The sequence below is a fragment of the Protomyctophum bolini genome, assembly GCF_963924005.1.
Source record: "Protomyctophum bolini genome assembly, chromosome: 5".
Classification (NCBI taxonomy): domain Eukaryota; kingdom Metazoa; phylum Chordata; class Actinopteri; order Myctophiformes; family Myctophidae; genus Protomyctophum; species Protomyctophum bolini.
In genome coordinates, this window is record NC_137866.1 from 5173351 (window position 1) to 5194271 (window position 20921).

Genomic DNA, 20921 nt, shown 5'->3' on the forward strand with positions numbered 1-20921 from the left:
CATGCTATGGCTCGTGGCTAGGCTGACTTAGGATCAGAATATATATCATCCTCTCTGTGTAGAGACCATGCTATGGCTCGTGGCTAGGCTGACTTATAGGATCAGAAATATATTGCAGTGCAAAATTACGGGGGTAACCTTTTAGTGTTGCATGCTCAGCTCAGGTTCAGAGTGCATCGAACTACAGTATACCTCCATGGGATCAACATGATAATAATAACCAGTAAGAGAAGCGATCTCACACTAAAGGGCGAGGTCACCTGCACTCATCTTCACATTATGGAGATGGCTATATATGTGTGACAGTTCCTGTGGTGACTCGCTTTGGGATGGTTCTGAAGGTCCACCCACCTGCTTGAGGATGTTCTGTTCCCTCATGAGTTTCTGCCTCTCTCGGTTGGCTTTGGACATGGTCACATCCAGGACGGCCTGTCCACTGTTCACCACATCGGCTACGAAAAAGACCACGTCTTCCAACAGCTTGATGGCAAACCTGAAACATACACAAAATACCAATGGTTAGAGAGCCCGCCTCGGAAGGCGAAAAGGTCCCATGGGTTCGATCCAAGGCCTCGGCAATGTATCGAAGTGTCCCCGAGCAAGACCTTAAACCCAAACTGCTCCCTGGGTATAAATATACTGTGATAAAAAAAACACCCCAAGGAGTGGGCCCCAAAATGATGATTATTATTATCATTATTTTAAATACCGCTGTAATACAGAAGGTCACTGGGAGTCCCAATTTAGATTCGATACTGAATTATATTACTCTTATATGTTGGACTTTGTTAACAGATGTTTTGATGTCAGAGACTGTATAGGACAGACAGTTTATTTAGCCCATTTTGACTTGAGATCAGATTCTAAAAACGTCTTCTACATCCTGACAGTTTTCTGAAAAAAGCTATGTTTCTATGTTTCAGTTTTTTTAAATAGCAGACCTACAAGCTGCTATGAGCTTGTAGATCTGCTATTTTTCAATAGCTAAAGCATAACATGATGCCAAACACCAAAAGGGGTTCCCACCCAAAATGGGTTAAGGCACGCACGCAAGAACGGGGAAGTGGTTACTTTACACTAGTGCAATTGTGACCATGATGCAATTGTGACCCAAGGCGCCGTCCAGGACACGCTCACGCACACACAAACAACCATGCACGCACACACACACTCACACACACACACACAGACCTGCGGTCGTTGGGGCTGATGAAGCCCTGGGTGAACTGCTCCACCACGGTGCACAACATGGCGCTGGCGTCGTTGGCAAAGTCCAGGTCTCTGATCTCCATCACGGGCACTGAGACGATGGCAAACGCCTCCTTGTCCTCCTTAGTAGGACATGTCCCCAACTGCACAGTGTGCGCGTGCGCACACACACACACACACACACACACACACACACACACACACACACACACACACACACACACACACACACACACAGACACACACACACACCCACACACACACAGAGAGAGACACACACACACAGGCACAGGCACAGGCACACGCACACACACACACACACACAAGGTTAATGCAAAAAGACATGCAGATAGACAGACTTACTGACTATAGAATAGATGAATCACATGAACCCTAGCCTGGGCACCATTTCATTTCGGTATTATGATCCGGGCGGGAGCGGATGATATCGTTATACTGTACGTCATGTTGTCGTATTGTTTTGTAGTCAGGAAATGACAGGCAGGAACAACAAACACGAACTTCCTTTTCCCTCAAACCGATTTTTCTCAATAAAAGCTGCAGGCTACGAGAGCTTTTATTGTTATTCTTCCGGTTTGAGGGAAAAGGAAGTTCGTGTTTGTTGTTCCTGCCTGTCGACTACGAAACAATACTACAACATGACGTATAACGATATCATCCGCTCCCCACAGAATCATATACCGAAATTAAACAGAGACCAGGCTTTCCTCCGAGGTGGTGGAAAGCCTGGTGGGCGAGGTTACATGAGCCTGGTGGGCGAGGTTACCTGAGCCTGGTGGGCGAGGTTACCTGAGCCTGGTGGGCGAGGTTACATGAGCCTGTTGGGCGAGGATACATGAACCCTAACATCCCTGTGACGATACAAGCTCTCAACGCGTCACATGTTCATTTGATCATTTGATGTGTTTATTATATTTATAATTGATTCACTTTACATTTTGAATATTTCTTTTCAATTTAGAGATTTTCTTTATACTTTATGATTAACCCTTGGGTAAAATAAACAATGTTAAAATCTGCGAAAATGGGGGCCTTGCCATCATTTCATTATGTCTGGTGGTAGTAAGAGGTTACATACTACCCTAAGTACCCTCACCAGAGACATACTACCCTAAGTACCCTCACCAGAGACATACTACCCCAAGTACCCTCACCAGAGACATACTACCCTAAGTACCCTCCCCAGAGACATACTACCCTAAGTACCCTCACCAGAGACGTACGTAGGCCTGTCACAATTATTACATAATCGCAATTATTTTTGCATAATAATCAATAATGTCCGTGTTGAAATTTAGAATGTAATGTAATCATTAATCACAATAATGTTGTGACAATGAATCCTCAACTCAGATCCTGACAGTCCTTCACACACAGTGTACTGACAGTCATTCACACACAGTGTACTGACAGTCCTTCACACACACAGTGTACTGACCATGAGTCGTATGGGTCTCTCCTCGTCGATGTCTATGGGAACGTTGGTGCTCTGGATCCATGTGTTGGTGCAGAGATGTCTCAACCGCACGTACGAGTTCCTGACGGGGAGACAAGCGGCAGCAAGAACTGGTAAGTGGTAAAAACACATGCTAGGGCGCCAGGCCACCACTAGGGCTCTATGCAATATCCTGGGTTCAGGATTTAACCCATTTAGGCCAGACGTCGAAATACATTTAAAAAAGTATTCTGAAAGAATATATGTTCAAAGATTTGTGGCGCATTTTCACGATTTTTCAAAAATAGCAGACCTATACAAGCTCGTAGCTTTGAGCTTGTAGATCTGCTATTTTTCAATAGTTAAAAGACCAAAAGGGGTTCCCGTTCCATGATCTCGCACAGGATTTTTTTAATTTTGGGAGTTCCCTTTAACTTGGTCATCAGTTCACCGTGTAACAGTACACTCCAAGTGCATAACAAATAAATAGTAAATTGTAATTTTTACATATAGTCCATCCATCTAGCCATCTTGAACAGCTTGTCCGTAGTATTGGGTCGCGTGCGTATGTCACAACAGCTACCCCAAAAGAGCCGTTTTTTGTCCAGTGTCCACTCTCTCCTTTATACTCAATGGAATCACCCACCCCTTGATATCAGGCAGACTGCAGGCAGGCAGTTCAGGTAGGCAGGCAGGCAGGCAGGCAGGCAGGCAGGCAGGCAGGCAGGCAGGCAGGCAGGCAGGCAGGCAGGCAGGCAGGCAGGCAGGCAGGCAGGCAGTTCAGGTAGGCAGGCAGGCAGGCAGGCAAGCAGGCAGGCAGGCAGGCAGGCAGTTCAGGTAGGCAGGCAGGCAGGCAGGCAGGCAGGCAGGCAGGCAGGCAGGCAGTTCAGGTAGGCAGGCAGGCAGGCAGGCAAGCAGGCAGTTCAGGCAGGCAGGCAGGTAGGTAGGTAGGTAGGTAGGTAGGCATGCAGGCATGCAGGCAGGCAGGCAGACAGACAGACAGACAGGCAGGCGGTAGGTAGGTAGGTAGGCAGGCAGGTAGGCAGGCAGACAGGCAGACAGACAGGCAGACAGACAGGCAGGCAGAGACAGGCAGGCAGAGACAGGCAGACAGACAGGCAGGCAGGCAGAGACAGGCAGACAGACAGGCAGGCAGGCAGAGACAGGCAGACAGACACATGAAGTACGAGCTCTGACAAGTGTTATAAACCGGTTTCCAAATGCGATGAAACCGAGTCCGGTTCCTCAATGTTAAATCGCTTGTTCTCATAGACCTGGTCGCTTGTTTCACTCACAGAATCGTGCAAGCTATAGCTTGTCACAAACTGGAGCCTCTGCAATGCATCACGCACCCACAACAACACAAAACATTTGTGTTGATCGATTGGTATATGAACTGAGAGTTGACATTGAGATTATGGTAATTAATGGTATATCTAGTTCACACTGCACGAGTAGTCAGCACTGAAACATGACGAGCAGAGAGTAGAGAACCACTCTACAGTGGAGTATTTATTTACCCCGTTATCACTGCAACACGGATAGAGTCGGCTATACCGAGGGTCGCCACTCGCCAGCCGACCTGAACATGGTCGGTTCTTCATCAACGGGTTTCCGACGCGTCGTCAAGGCGATAAATGTACCTCAAGACACGGGAGCTTGTCGTCGGGAGTCTCTCCTGCCGACAAGCTGCCGACGCAAAACGGTGAAGGAATGTGTGTGATGTGGAGTTGGCTTAACCCGTCGAAATTAAAAAATATATTTTCTGAAAAAAACATGTTTCTATGTCAGTTGTTCTCAAGCATATTCATGTCAAGGAACCCCCAAATATTATATATATGACATTGGCCGCTGACCCCCCATCTGAAAATATGTAGTTCCAGGGACCCCTCTCTGTAGCAAAGATTCGAGTTAAAAACTCGCTCTGAAAGAACATATATTCAAAGATTTCAGGCACATTTTCACGACTTTTCAAAAAAATAGCAGACCTATAAGCGAGTGGCGCGCTACGAGCTTGTAGATCTGCTATTTTTCAATAGCTAAATTATAACAATGTTTAAAACACCAAACAACAAACCTGGGAACGAAGGAGTCGGTCTTCTGCAGGGTGGTGGGGTCCAGTTCAAACAGAGAGGCGATGTCGCTCCCGTGAGGCACCGCCACCAGCTTGTATTTGATGCGTTCGCCAAGGCTACGCTTGTTGTTGCTACGGCTACCGGCGTCCATCTATAGGAAGACATCACGGTTTAATTAGTTTAACCCATTCTGACCTGAGATCAGATTCATACGAGGTTTCCACTGGACACACACTGGTCTGATTAACCCATTCTGACCTGAGATCAGATTCTAAAAAATGTCAGTCATTCTTCGATTTTTCAAAAATAGCAGACCTACAAGCTCGTAGCGCGCCACTCGGTGGCGCGCTACGAGCTTGTAGATCTGCTGTTTTTCAATAGCTAAAGCATGACATGATGCTAACACCAAAATGGGTTCCCGGTCAGAATGGGTTAATTAGTTTAATTTGAAGAGCTGCACTCTGTAACTTTCATGTTGTAATATAACCCGGATTCGAACCGCAGGTATCCAGAATCCGTCCAGACTAAAATTGGCTTTGAAAGTTCCCTTGAGAAGTTTCAAAAGGATCATCTTTGACGTACAATCCAACACCTGCACATGTTTGGATAATGTACTAGCCTATATGTTCATGCCTATATATTTATTATATCAGCTCAGATCTTGTAGATTGTGTATATGGTGTATTTTGCCCTGCTACTAAAAGGTAGGGCAGGTGACTTGTTGCATAGGTACTTTAAGGTGTATTATGGATGGATGTTGTATTTGCTGGTTCAAAATGTAACATTGACGATGTGGTATTGAAGTGTCATTTAAATTTCTGCCTCTTGGCCAGTTCCCACTTGTAAAAGAGACGCAGTCTCAATGTGATTTTACTGGTTAAATAAAGGTTAAAAAAATAATTAAAAAAAAAGTATCTCCTGCGCCAGCACTGACTGCACTGGTTTTATAGCCTGCTTGCTCCACTTTGCAACCAGTCGTGTAAACAGAAAGTTACATACAGCTTTAAGTTGATTAGTTTGATCAAGTTGAAGTGAAGCTGGTCTGACTCACTGATGCACTGAGATCCACCACTTCTCCCTGGTATACCGGGTTCTCCTACGACAATAACAAGACAAAACACCATCACAACAATGAAATAACAATAACACAACAGATTTTATATAGCACTATTTGACACTATTTGACAAAGGAAATAGGTGTTATAGCACAAAAAAACTCAGATTTAGCACCATTTTTGTTTAGTGTGCCAGTGAATGAAATGTTAATGCAAATCATTAAAAGTATCTGGTTCTTAAAAAAAAAAAAAAAAAAAACAATAACACAACAATAACAAGACAAAACACCATCACAAAAATATAACACAACAATAACAGCTGTTAGAATCCATCAAACAATCACTATTCCTATCGTCCACCCGTCTTCCATCGTCCACCCACTGGTTGTCATGGTTACCTCGGCAGCCAGGTAGTATCCGGTGGCCAGGTGTTTGAATCGGTACAGACTGTTCCAGTGCCCCGCCCCCCCGCGGCACGGGTCGTGATGGACAACCTGAAAAAGAACCAATCAGCACACAGGGAGATCTCAGCAAGTGCATGGCCAAACACTGGACAGAGAAGGTGTATGTGTGTGTGTGTGTGTGTGTGTGTGTGTGTGTGTGTGTGTGTGTGTGTGTGTGTGTGACTGTGTGTGTGTGTGTGTCCTTACCAAGGTGCTTAAGTACCAGCGTCTTAAGGATGCTATTATACAGCTTGGCTACAAATGTAAACTACTACGGTAATGTCCATAAATCATTCGTGAGGGGCCTGCAGATTGCAGGCATGCCCAAGCCGAGAGCTAATTAAGGCATCGGCAAAATTATGTTCAGTGTCTGCAATAATTGGCAGTCGCCATTTATGGATATATATTCTGTACCTGTGATCTGTATCCTGAAGCACTTGTTGTAGAGTTTCTTTCAAGCTTGCACACTATTGCACACTATTGTTTGTGTTCAAGAAATTCCTTGTCAAATGTGAATGCAAATAAAGATGTTAAATGCGTGCGTGCGTGCGTGCGTGCTGAGAGTGAGATCATACCTCCACCTCCCAGAGTGCATTGCTGCTGGTGGCGGACGTGGCAGACTGCCTCAGAGTGGTTCTGAGGAACACATGGATCTTAGTCTTATATTCATCACAGGTCAGGAACTTCTCCTGTTCAGCATGAAACAACCTCACCACATCTCCCTACAGAGAGAGAGAGAGAGAGAGAGAGAGGTTGAGCACCACTGACATAGAAACATGGGTTTTTCAGGATTTAGAAGACTTTTTTTTTAATCTACCTCAGTCCAAAATAGGTTAAGCACCTTTCAAAACATAGTTACTGTAGCCCTACAGCAGGGGCTGGAGCTACGAGCTTGTAGGTCTGCTATTAAAAAAACTGACATAGAAACATAGCTTTTTCAGAAAACTGTCAGGATGTAGAAGACATTTTTAGAATCTGATCTTTCAGGTCAGAATGGGTTTAATGGTCACTAATGAACTCCTCACTCACTCCTTTCAGGACCTCCTCTCTGTGGTCACTGAACATCATGAACAGGTTGATTTTCCAGCTGGTGTTGCAGTTCACTGAATTCACCTGTAGAGGGACACACATACACAGACAGACGCACACACGCACAAAGCCGCAAACACACGCACACACATGCAGTTCAACGTGGTTCACACAGGTCAAAAGAAGCAGAATTATTATTATCATCATCATCATCATGACATCCATGTGTGTGTGTGTGTGTGTGTGTGTGTGTGTGTGTGTGTGTGTGTGTGTGTGTGTGTGTGTGTGTGTGTGTGTGTGTGTGTGTGCGTGCCTCTCACCTCTTTACACCCAGGATGGTCAGTCAGTTCATAGTTCGATGCATGCAGAGGCTGACCTGCATTGACTGGGTTCAGAATGACCTTGTCCCCAACCACCACCTACAACCACAACAAACAACACAATAATTACAATTGACATATTGGTGTGTGTGTGTGTGTGTGTGTGTGTGTGTGTGTGTGTGTGTGTGTGTGTGTGTGTGTGTGTGTGTGTGTGTGCGTGCGTGTGTGCGTAATGAATATGCGTGCTTGTGTAATGTATTATGCATGCATGCATGTAGTATGTAGTAGGTACATGTGCATGCATATATATATACTTAGTTTGCAAATGAATGTGTCTGTGTAATGAAAGCAGCCTGTTCCATAAGTGTTGCACTTGGTGAACGCGGTCGCCTCGGAAAACAAGGAAGTGTTGGTCAAATACAATCGGTTTTCAGTTCACTGCATTGTCTATTTCTGGCTTTAAATGTTTCAAACACATTCCTGAGAGTAATGTTTATTTGTAAATGGCCTTGTGTGTTTGTTTACATGGCTGTCATGTTGGATGTGGTGTGTGTTTGTTTACATGGCTGTCATGTTGGATATGGTGTGTGCTTGTTTACATGGCTGTCATGTTGGATATGGTGTGTGTTTGTTTACATGGCTGTCATGTTGGATATGGTGTGTTTGTTTACATGGCTGTCATGTTGGATATGGTGTGTTTGTTTACATGGCTGTCATGTTGGATATGGTGTGTTTGTTTACATGGCTGTCATGTTGGATATGGTGTGTTTGTTTACATGGCTGTCATGTTGGATATGGTGTGTTTGTTTACATTTACATGGCTGTCATGTTGGATATGGGCCGGCACAGAATCAATCAGCGCACATTGATATGAGCAGGTGCTCTGAGCCTTTGATTGGATAGAGCCTCGCGGTCATTATCAAGAAATATACCACAGCTCTGAATTCAATTAGACCAATCAGAATCAAGTGTTCAACCGAGCCGTGCAATATAAAGACGTATTATTAGGTCACAACAACGAGTCAAAGTTGGTACATTATCTCCGTTGGTGCGCAGCTTCCAGAAGGGCTGGATGATGTGCCAGGAGCCTTCGTTCCCCGTCCCGTCGAGAGTCACTCTCATGGCGTTCTTCTCCAGCAGAGCTGGAAGACGCTTGTTCACCGTTAGATACTTATTACTCTTCATATGAAGGAGCTGCAGACAGACAGACAGACAGACAGCAGAGAGAGAGAGAGAGAGAGAGAGAGAGAGAGAGAGAGAGAGAGAGAGAGACACACAGATAAAGAAAGATTGAGTTATGTTATGTTTAGTTGGATTAAGCAACAGGTTAAAAACATCCCGCACTAGATTAAAGTTCCCACACACTTTCATTGATGGTGTATATTAATAACGCTTCGACCATATACAGGTCTTCATCGGGCAAATGCAGATGTTTTTAACGGTTTGCTTGATTGCTGTCTTGATACCCAGCACCTGGCCTAAATACAGGCATAAGATCTGCACACACCTGTAGCAAATTATGTTTTTATTCGGCCTGCCAATTAATTCCTTAATGGAAAAAAATGGCTAATACGTATGGCTAATACGTATGGCTTATACAAGGCATAAGGCCTTATAGGCAAGATAGAGCCCAAAGTGCCTTACTTCTACTCCACTACATCTCAGAGGCAAATATAGTACTTTTACTCTCCACTACAATTATTTGAACAAGCTTATTCTACAAGCTCACAATGCGTCATGATGTGACGCATTGTGAGCTTTTGTAGATCTGCTATTTTTAAAAGATTTTTAAACACTTGAAAACTTTAAATGGGACATTATGCATAATGAGTACTTTATACTTTCGGTACTTTAAGTACATTTTGATAGCAATACTTTCGTACCTTTTTACATTTTCAATTACGGATTTTTTTCTTGTAACAGAGTATCTCTACATTGCAGTATTGATACTTTTACTTAAGTAAAACATTTGAGTACTTTATCCGACACTGCTGACACCCTTGCGCCAATCGGGCACCTAAACTCCTCATCCATTCCTCTCCCCCCTCCTCCCCCTAACCCATCCACCATCCCTGTCGTATCCGAGACTCTGGACACATCCTAGTCCATAACACTGTGTGGACTCGTGCGATATGGCCACTGGACTTGTGGAACATGGTCTCTGGACCTTAGTTTAGCATACTGTGCATTGGGCCACGTGCAATAATAAGGGCTACGTGCAATATGGACAGATCATGTTTTTATTCTTCCTTCATATCATTATTTATTTATTTATTTATTTAAATGACTACTGCTCAGCCCATATCTACTGTTACTACTGTAATTAATGTATCCTCCTTTACTGCCATTTTTGCACTATTGGTGAGATGCGAAAATACTTTTCGCTGTGCTGTACTTGTACTGTACTTGACAATAAATTGAATCTCATCATCGATGCATCATGACTGACACGCCGGCGCTCAGACAGTTAGAGAACCTCAGACAATAATCACGTAGATCCATCATTATTATATGTACCTGTACGACCGTTCCATATCTGACCACATCACCGTGGACCTTATCATTATTATATGTACCTGTACGACCGTTCCATATCTGACCACATCACCGTGGACCTTATCATTATTATATGTACCTGTACGACCGTTCCATATCTGACCACATCACCGTGTAGATCCATCATTATTATATGTACCTGTACGACCGTTCCATATCTGACCACATCACCGTGTAGATCCATCATTATTATATTTACCTGTACGACCGTTCCATATCTGACCACATCACCGTGGATAGATCCATCATTATTATATGTACCTGTACGACCGTTCCATATCTGACCACATCACCGTAGATCCATCATCATTATATTTACCTGTACGACCGTTCCATATCTGACCACATCACCACGTAGATCCATCATTATTATATGTACCTGTACGACCGTTCCATATCTGACCACATCACCGTGGATCCATCATTATTATATTTACCTGTACGACCGTTCCATATCTGACCACATCACCGTAGATCCATCATTATTATATTTACCTGTACGACCGTTCCATATCTGACCACATCACCACGTAGATCCATCATTATTATATTTACCTGTACGACCGTTCCATATCTGACCACATCACCGTAGATCCATCATTATTATATTTACCTGTACGACCGTTCCATATCTGACCACATCACCGTGGATCCATCATTATTATATTTACCTGTACGACCGTTCCATATCTGACCACATCACCGTAGATCCATCATTATTATATTTACCTGTACGACCGTTCCATATCTGACCACATCACCGTGGACCTTCTTGTTTTCTGTCTCATTCTGTTTCTGCTCCAGGTTCGAGGCATGCTGCATGGGCGCACACGCATACACACGCACACGCACGCACACACACACACACACACACACACACACACACACACACACACACACACACACACACACACACACACACACACACACACACAAGTAACAGTGTGTCAGTTGTGCATTTGATGGTCTCATGCAAATTAGGATTTGTGTTAAATCTGGCACACAGTTGACATCGCTGTACACTTTATGCGGACAAGGCCCTAATAGAATGCACACCAAAGTCATTATACGTACGCCTATATACTGTACATCAAGTACACATATCTATATTCACATATTCTATCTTAGATGTATTTATTAAATACCTGCCGCTCCTCCAGACCATCACAGAGCGAGGTGATAGGTGCAATCTACTTGTGTTTGTCAGCTTAGAACATGTACGTAACGTAGGTTGGTTGTCTAAGAGGCAACTTGGGATGCCAAAACAAAACAGCTAACAGCTTGCAAACTTATGTGCAATCTCTTATGTGCAATCGGCAGCTGCCAAATATGCTGAAGACGCTGTTACTTGTAACCCTGAAGGGTGTACAGTATGTGTATTGTGTGGGTATTTGTTCAAGATTTGCTGACTGCATTTTGTACAGCATGCACCTTGTAAATATTTGTGCCCTTGTGTATCTCTTATGTGGACAATATAATTAAATGTGCGACCTGTGCGTGTGCGTGTGTGTGTGTGTGTGTGTGTGTGTGTGTGTGTGTGTGTGTGTGTGTGTGTGTGCATGTGTGTGCGTGTGTGTGCATGTGTGCGTGTGTGTGTTGTATCAACCTGTAGCTTTTGTAGTAGCACCACGTCACCAATCTTGTCTTTCTCATGTTTGGCCTGCTTGGCTTTCCAGAACTGTTTCTGAGCCGAGTACCTGCTCATAGGACATACTTTAAACAGACAGTCTGTAGGAGAGAGGAGAGGAGAGGAGGAGAGAGTAAGTAAATATAAAAATAAAACATTTTCACCAGAATAAAATAGAATAGAATAAAATAGAAATACTCTGTACTTCAACTCTATACCATTGTTTTGAATGTCCTTCATTCTATTTAAATATCACATTTATTGACTATATTGTTTCAAATATAAAGTATGTTGTTAACTTACAAATACAATGTATTACAATATTTACAACAATGAATGGAAGCTGTTACAAAACAAAAACATGACTTTTATTATAATTAGTATTAATATAGACATAGGGCCCTGTTCTTGACAGGCACCAGCCACTGCCCGTGAATTACGGGCAGTGCAGCTTGCACTGTCCCTAAATGCTATCGTAGGGCCACACTACCCACTGTCCACTGTCCACACTACCCACTGTCCCTAAATGCTATCGTAGGGCCACACTGACACTACCCACTGTCCCTAAATGCTATCGTAGGGCCACACTACCCACTGTCCCTAAATGCTATCGTAGGGCCACACTACCCACTGTCCCTAAATGCTATCGTAGGGCCACACTACCCACTGTCCACACTACCCACTGTCCCTAAATGCTATCGTAGGGCCACACTACCCACTGTCCCTAAATGCTATCGTAGGGCCACACTACCCACTGTCCCTAAATGCTATCGTAGGGCCACACTAGACACTACCCACTGTCCCTAAATGCTATCGTAGGGCCACACTACCCACTGTCCCTAAATGCTATCGTAGGGCCACACTACCCACTCTCTGTTCATCATGCCGACTCTGTTATCTGTGCCTGGAGGTGTGGCAGCTGGTGCTGGTTTCCTTAAAATAAAATGTCTATCTTGCCCACACATAACACCTTTGGGAAAGGGCATAGCTGATTCTAAAACCACCCGCTGCTATGACAAAGTCGTTTGGTAGAGCGAGGGCCTGCAACGGGCATGTCCGGATTCTGGCTATGACAAAGTGGTTTGGTAGAGCGAGGGCCTGCAATGGGCATGTCCGGATTCTGGCTGCATGCATGCCTGGTCACACACGGCACAACATTCAGAAGTCTCCTTCTCTCCAAATTCTCCACGAATATCTGTGATTCAAATGTGCCTATAATCAGCGGAAGTGAGAGTGTTTAATATATTGTGTCAATTGTGTTTATATAATATGATAGTCTATTCTTTTAAATATATTTTTTTATCCCACAATTTTGTAACCCATTTTTCACCCCTGTGTCAATCATCTAATGTGATCCTGGGCTCTACACACCCTCCACAAGGGGGGACAAGGGGAGAGAAACGGACTTGAACTCATGCTTCCTTCATGCCTGAGTGTCCAAGTTGCTCCTTTACACCTGACAGGGGGGAGTTTTCCTGGTTGGACGTAGCGCGTGGAAGGAACACGTTATTCCAACCAGTTCCTTTCCCCTCCATCAGGCGCCCCGGCTGGCCAGGGGGAGGCAGTTTAGTGACCAGGATTACTGCATGTTTTTTGTGAGGGTACCTACCCTAGGGGACACGGGGAGAACATGCAAACTCCACACATAGTCCATGATAGTCTATTCAAGTAAGACATTTGATTTGTGCTGTTCATCATGCGTGATTTCATTCGCTCCAGTTTCATTCATTCATTGTGCAGGAAATAATGAATGGAATACAATAATATGAAACTCTCCATAATCAGTAACATGATGTAGGTGATACTAATGTCTATCAAACATGGTATTATTGAAGGCAATCAAAGGCTAGAGGGTAAGGACGCAACGGTTATAATGTCCAATGTTATTTAGCCTCAGTGTGGCTGCAGAGTTTGTTTAATTCACTCGTTCACTCCCCAGGACGTGGCCCGCACTGCCAATAATGTGATTTGAGTGACGTTTTTTTGTTAGTTTTTTTACACTAGATGGTGCTCATGGCTAACCTATAAATTTGCTTCCTGTCCACTTCCATGTTAGAGAATTTTTTAGAAGGTCTCCATCTCTCTTGCTCTATCGTTCCACTGTATCTACGACCACCATAATATTGCACTCATGGGGTTAATGGCTTCCGCAATCTTCTCTAAAAGGCAATGGCATCTGGCATGGTGATTGGTTTTCAGATTGTAATGCCCAAACAACACCTATGCACAATGTAATGAGTGGTGCAGGTGTTTTAGGGATAAAAGCTGGTGTCCAACTAAGATAGTAAAAGAGAATTTTGCGGAATTGCGCAATTCTAAATCCCTAAATAGTGGCTTTATCAAAATCCGCCCAAGATAGGGCCCATCGTTTTCTACTTTTCTTCTATTATTAAAAAAAATAAGTTCATATATCCATGAAGTTTAAAAAAAAGAACAGTTTCGTGATTCGTTAAAGTGATTAGTTCCAGGGTCATGATTGGTCAGCAGACTGCAGAACCTGAAGCTAATTGGCTGTTTTGTTTTCAAGCCGTCAAACCGGTGAAGCAGCTGACACTGCTATACTTAACCCCTATCCAACTTCACTGGATTAAGTTTAACAAACATTGGATATTACAATTAAACAAACTGGTATGTTCCAGTTTCACTGCCTGCCTGCCTGTAAAACAAGATGAGTGGAGCAGAGCTAGAGCACAATGCATGTGTGTGTGTGTGTGTGTGTGTGTGTGTGTGTGTGTGTGTGTGTGTGTGTGTGTGTGTGTGTGTGTGTGTGTGTGTGTGTGTGTGTGTGTGTGTGCGTGTGAGTGTGTGTGTGTGTGTGTGTGTGTGTGTGTGTGTGTGTGTGTGTGCGCGTGCCATAGCGTATTAAAAGGATAGAGTGTCTGAACCGGAGCGATAGCCCCCCCCCCCCCCCACTACTTAACCCCTATCCAACTTCACTGGATTAAGTTTAACAAACATTGAATATTACAATTAAACAAACTGGTATGTTCCAGTTCCACTGCCTGCCTTCCTGCCTGCCTTCCTGCCTTTCAGTCAGTCAGTCAGTCAGTCAGTCAGTCAGTCAGTCAGTCAGTCAGTCAGTCAGTCAGACAGACAGACAGACAGTCAGTCAGTCAGTCAGTCATCCTGGTAAAACAAGATGAGTAGAGCAGAGCCAGAGCACAATGCATTTGTGAGTGTGTGTGTGTGTGTGTGTGTGTGTGTGTGCGTGACTGACTGCGTGCGTGACTGACTGCGTGCGTGCGTGACTGCGTGCGTGACTGCGTGCGCAAGTGTTTGCATAACTATTGTGCAGACAAACGTTCAGGTTGGAGTCAGAAAGTCTCATTCCACTAAATCAACATTTAACCCGGACAGACATTTAGTTCTACCAGATCATCATCAAGCTGCAGTGACAGTGTGTACATAGAATTTTTGTTTTTGATTGTATCGTTTGTATTATTGCATTGTGCTTTCTGCTTTGGCAATGTAAACGTATGTTTTCTCATGCCAATAAAGCCCTTTGAATTGAATTGAATTGAATGTAATTGACTGTGTGGCTGTCAGCCGGCAGACTCATTATTTACCCAGCCAGCCAATCACAGACACACCGTGAAGCGGATTTGACTTGTAAATACACGGATAGACAGGAACCCGCCACAGGCAGGATGTCGTATAACCACAGGCAAAGCTTTTTAGCTTCGTAGGGCAGCCAAACATCCCTCGAAACACGGGATCAAAGATGTGTCCCTAAGGGTTCAATAAGGGACTCTTATCTCAGTAAGGGTCCCTTGTTGAGATAAGGGTTCTTCAATAAGGGACTCTTATCTCAGTAAGGGTCCCTTGTTGAGATAAGGGTTCAATAAGGGACTCTTATCTCAGTAAGGGTCCCTTTTTGAGATAAGGGTTCAGACTCTTATCTCAATAAGGGTCCGTTATTGAAATAAGGGTTTGCATGGTTTCTGCCGCCATCGGTGTATGAATGTGTGTGTGTGTGTGTGTGTGTGTGTGTGTGTGTGTGTGTGTGTGTGTGTGTGTGTGTGTGTGTGTGTGTGTGTGTGTGTGTGTGTGTGTGTGTGTGTGTGTGTGTGTGTGAATGGGTGAATGTAAATGCACAATCTTTATAAAGTGCCTTGGATAAAGGGTTAGGGTTAGGGTACCATTTACAGAACCCCAAAATGGGTTCCCGGCCTGAAGGGGTAAAACACCAAAAGGGGTTCCTGCCCAGAATGGGTTAATCTCTTAGACACACACACAACACAGTCAGTTGCTCTTTAAAGGTAATGTAAGTGATATATGATTGCTATACAGTGTTTGTTCAGGAGTCTCCCGATCTCTCCAGCTTCTTAATACAGACAAAAATATATTGGGATACCAATTTTATCCAATCGGGAGACAGAACTCGTATAGGAAGGATATAAGGATAAACAAGTGAAATTGGAAGTGATGAAACAAAAAAGACAGAGCACATTATTATATGGGTTCTCTCTCCATGCAATGTGTGACCCGACCGAAAATGTATTTTCTGCAAAAGACCTGGAGAAACCATGGAGACCCCTGTTCGTGCACAGAGCAACTAGCAGACCCCTGTTCGTGCACAGAGAAACTAGCAGACCCCTGTTCGTACACAGAGAAACTAGCAGACCCCTGTTCGTGCACAGAGAAACTAGCAGACCCCTGTTCGTGCACAGAGAAACCAGGATACCCCTGTTCGTGCACAGAGACACCAGGAGAGACCCCTGTTCGTGAACAGAGCAACTAGGAGACCCCTGTTCGTGCACAGAGAAACCATGGAGACCCCTGTTCGTGCACAGAGCAACTAGGAGACCCCTGTTCGTGCACAGAGAAACCATGGAGACCCCTGTTCGTGCACAGAGCAACTAGCAGACCCCTGTTCGTGCACAGAGAAACCAGGAGAGACCCCTGTTCGTGCACAGAGCAACTAGCAGACCCCTGTTCGTGCACAGAGAAACTAGCAGACCCCTGTTCGTGCACAGAGAAACTAGCAGACCCCTGTTCGTGCACAGAGAAACTAGCAGACCCCTGTTCGTGCACAGAGAACCCAGGGGACCCCTGTTCGTGCACAGAGAAACCAGGATACCCCTGTTCGTGCACAGAGAAACTAGCAGACCCCTGTTCGTGCACAGAGAAACTAGCAGACCCCTGTTCGTGCACAGAGAAACTAGCAGACCCCTGTTCGTGCACAGAGAAACTAGCAGACCCCTGTTCGTGCACAGAGAAACTAGCAGACCCCTGTTCGTGCACAGAGAAAGCAGGATACCCCTGTTCGTGCACAGAGAAACCAGGAGACCCCTTTTCGTGCACAGAGAACCCAGGGGACCCCTGTTCGTGCACATTCTACAGCCATGATTACTGGTAGGCCTACTAGTCCGGAGCTATTTTAACACATATTTGAAACAAAGAAGATATAGACAGAGAGAGATATAATCTGGTTCTTGGTCTGCCCCGTGGCCTCCTTCCTCCTGGACATGTAGGGAGATGCCCAGGAGACATTTTACAAAGTGAATCACCAGCTCTACTTCTTTCAAAACTGTCCTTAAAAAGCATCTGTCAGAAAAGTACAAGTGGATATATTAAATCCCCTTGAAACGAGAGGACATACTGTACCACTAGGCGCCGATTCTCCATTTTCTCTTCTGTAAATGTAGCTTGTATTTGTTGGTGACATGTATTAATGTGTTGATTGATTGATTGATTGAAGACTCAAGGTCCATGGAAACTCTGCTTTGTTGATGAATTGAATACATATGACCAGAATGGAAGAGGGGAGAAGGGGAGCAAGCTAACTGTACCTGTATGTCCTGTGTATTTGTACTGTACAGTATGTTATGTTGCACCTACAGTATGTGTCTTTAGTACTGTGTACTTGCACTGCTGTAATGTTGTAGTTGTACGTATAGGACCCCCCTCTAAAACGAGATCTCAAGGGGTCAAGGGGTCATCCTCTCAATCAATTCGGACAAATTTATGACAGCTGTGGCTCTGATCCAAGTCTCTCCCGGGTGACTGAACTTCTCCTCTTATCTGCGAGGGATAGAGATGCCAGCCACCCTGCTGAGAAGACTCATTTAGGGATAGAGATGCCAGCCACCCTGCTGAGAAGACTCATGTTTGGCTGCTTGTATATCTGCCATCTTGTGCATTGGGGCATGACCCACATTTCACCACCATGTGAGGAAGTAGCCTGGCTAATAAGCCAGACCGTTGTGTGATGTTAGTCTGGCGTATTAGCCAGGCTAGTGAGGAAGATCATGCGCTCCAGAAGAACTGATCTATAGATCACTTGTTTTTTGGGAGAGTGATAGCATCGTGCTACAGAGTGTACACTAACCTTAAGAGGTGCGGAGAAGGTGGGATAGGTAGGTCAATATTGACACATCCTGCTTCGAGACGTGTTTCGCTAAGGCCTTATCTCTGTGTGTGCGTGCGTGTGCGTGCTGTGTACAGTGAGTCAAACATTATTATCTATATAATCCATCAGTAATGCGGCGTGCAGTGTGTATAGATCTACTCTAATGGTTATTCAGCATGAAACAACATTTAGTGAAATTGACTTTGCTTTCTCTGTCACACACGTACTGTACACGCACACATTTAAAATGTATTGTCTAAGATATATTTTGTCTTATATTTCATCACGCAAACTCTATACAGTATTATATATATAAATATGTTTTTGTGTTTGTATTGTAGCGTAGCCACACCCCAGGCTCTGGCTGACTGTGTATGTGTATCTGTGTCTGAAGCTCAGAGTTGAAAGCACATGCACACATACACGCACGCAGGCACGTCGCTCGCACGCACGTACACACACACACGCACACACACACTGGAGTCATACCTCTGAACTTCTTGGGAGGGTTCTCCAGGTCACCAGCGTTGGGTTCCACAACACAACGATCATCCACCAACCTAGAACCAATCAAACAAGCATATTTAACATCTTTATTTGCATTCACATTGATTTTACAAGACATTTCTTCAACACAAACAATAGTGGATGCGACAAGTGATACAACAAGTGCTTCAGGATACAGATCACGTGTACAGAAAGCATCGCCTTCTCCATATATGGCGACTGCCAATTATTGCAGACACTGAACAGAATTTTGCCGATGCCTTAATTAGCTCTCGGCTTGGGCATGCCTGCAATCTGCAGGCCCCTCACGACTGATTTATGGACATTACAGAGGCTTCCAAATATGAACACAAGTAGTTTACATTTGTAGCCAAGCTGTATAATAGCATCCTTAAGACGCTGGTACTTAAGCACCTTGGTAAGGAATGCCTCTTCCGCACTGTGGTCAAATGTACATGCCACTTCCAAAATGGTCACTTCTCTACTGTCCTCATCAACAACACACACACACACACACACACACACACACACACACACACACACACACACACACACACACAATGCTTTGATAATTGATTGATAATTGTATTAGACAATAATAAGATGCAAACAGTAGGGTACAGTCAATCAAGCACAGCATTGGTCCAAAAGGACACCACCGAGGAAAGACCTTGCGGTCTTGTTTCCATTCGGGTCCCATGCATTCATTCACAACAGCGACAACAAAACAGTAGGGCTGACCTCGATTAGTCGAATAGTCGACTAATCGATCGGAACGGGTCTCAGTCGACTGACCACCTCTTAGTCGATGTTCATCCAAAAAAAAAAAAAAAAAAAAAGTTTTCTTTTTTTTTTTTTTTTTTTTTTTGCCCCAAAATATTGTATATAAAAATACAATATTTACAAAAATATACAAAAATATTGTATTATTCCACTAGGTCTGTGGGGGACATAAACACATTTGAACATTCTGACTGTTCAAATCTCCAATGTGCATGTGGAGTGTGTCTGCCTGTGTGGCAATGTGCCACTGACTGCCTGTGACTTGAATCGCACAGTGCGCTGGCCTGATAGACTCCAGAATCTCAATCTCACCTGCTGTGCTCAATCTGGCTAATGACAAGCCTCTCAGTCGATGTTAAAAAAATAAATAAAAAAAAGTATTTGTTATTGATGTTGTGATGGTTAATTATGATGATAATTAGTTGAGCTGTGAATAATATCAGGCCAGCGCACTGTGCGATTCAAGTCACAGGCAGTGGCACATTGCCACACAGGCAGACACACTCCACATGCACATTGGAGATTTGAACAGTCAGAATGTTCAAATGTGTTTATGTCCCCCACAGACCTAGTGGAATAATACAATATTTTTGTAAATATTGTATTTTTATATACAATATTTTGGGGCAAAAAAAAAAAAAAAAAAAAAAAACCTTTTTTTTTTTTTTTTTTTTTTTTTTTGGGGGTGGGGGTGCTCAGTCGACTATTAGTCGACTAACAGCAAATTTATTCATCTATCAGTCGACTATACAAATCCTTAGTCGGGGACAGCCCTACAAAACAGTAAGATTTCTCAAACACATTAAATCTGTATGTATAGGTTGGAATATAAATACATTAATAAAACAAAAGAGGTGGGGGCAGCCAATCCCTTTGACCTGATGACAGTCACAGGTGAGTTTTCAGACCCTTTTTAAAGGAACGTTGTGGAACCTCTTTGTTTGTCTTGGCATTCTGACAATGTATGTCAGAATGCCATGAATTACTGAAAAACGAGAGCGGATCTCCACAGCCAACAGAGCACATTGCCTGGCCCTGTATTTCAAATGGTCAAATACTTGATTAAGGAATATATAATATGCCTTTTGTATTCTTTCTGTATTACATCAAAATGTAAGATTTTTATGTTAGACATTGAGGGGAAATTAAGATTCTCAGATTTATTTATTTTAAACACCGCTTATCAACTAACCGGTTAATCGATCGATGAGGTTATCAATTATCAAATAATGAATGAACCGGTAATTGACAGCCCTAGTTAGGACCCATTTGCGGGTCAGAAACTCATTTGCATTTTGTATATATATTTGTGGGAAACGGTGATCTAGAGCAGGGGAGGGCAACCTTGACGATGGAGAGGGCCAATATATTTCCACACTCCCACTCTCTAGGGCCATATATTACTGTCGTAGCAAAAATAACTGATCTACAAGCTCAAAACGCTTGAGCTTGTAGATCGGCTATTTTTGCTGTATTCGAATTGAAATCTTGATGAATTTATTTTGCTAT

At 43.8% G+C, this 20921-nt stretch overlaps 1 protein-coding gene across 4 annotated transcripts in view; it reads right to left on the bottom strand.

Annotated features, from left to right (window-relative positions):
• The window catches only part of itpr3 (inositol 1,4,5-trisphosphate receptor, type 3), a 127997-nt gene that overhangs the window by 94087 nt on the left and 12989 nt on the right, over positions 1 to 20921 (bottom strand). For all 4 annotated transcript variants that reach the window (XR_013964058.1, XR_013964059.1, XR_013964060.1 and 1 more), the window contains exons 2-14: positions 18612 to 18682; positions 11750 to 11871; positions 10873 to 10959; positions 8623 to 8781; positions 7588 to 7686; positions 7268 to 7351; positions 6814 to 6960; positions 6194 to 6289; positions 5792 to 5836; positions 4743 to 4891; positions 2669 to 2768; positions 1192 to 1352; positions 352 to 493 (exon numbers count right to left, since the gene is read on the bottom strand). Coding sequence is in view for 1 of the 4 variants with exons in the window: in XM_080763696.1 (XP_080619822.1) it covers positions 352 to 493; positions 1192 to 1352; positions 2669 to 2768; positions 4743 to 4891; positions 5792 to 5836; positions 6194 to 6289; positions 6814 to 6960; positions 7268 to 7351; positions 7588 to 7686; positions 8623 to 8781; positions 10873 to 10959; positions 11750 to 11871; positions 18612 to 18682 (1462 nt within the window). In the remaining 3 variants the exon portion in view is untranslated. The remainder of the gene's footprint in view (positions 1 to 351; positions 494 to 1191; positions 1353 to 2668; positions 2769 to 4742; positions 4892 to 5791; positions 5837 to 6193; positions 6290 to 6813; positions 6961 to 7267; positions 7352 to 7587; positions 7687 to 8622; positions 8782 to 10872; positions 10960 to 11749; positions 11872 to 18611; positions 18683 to 20921) is intronic.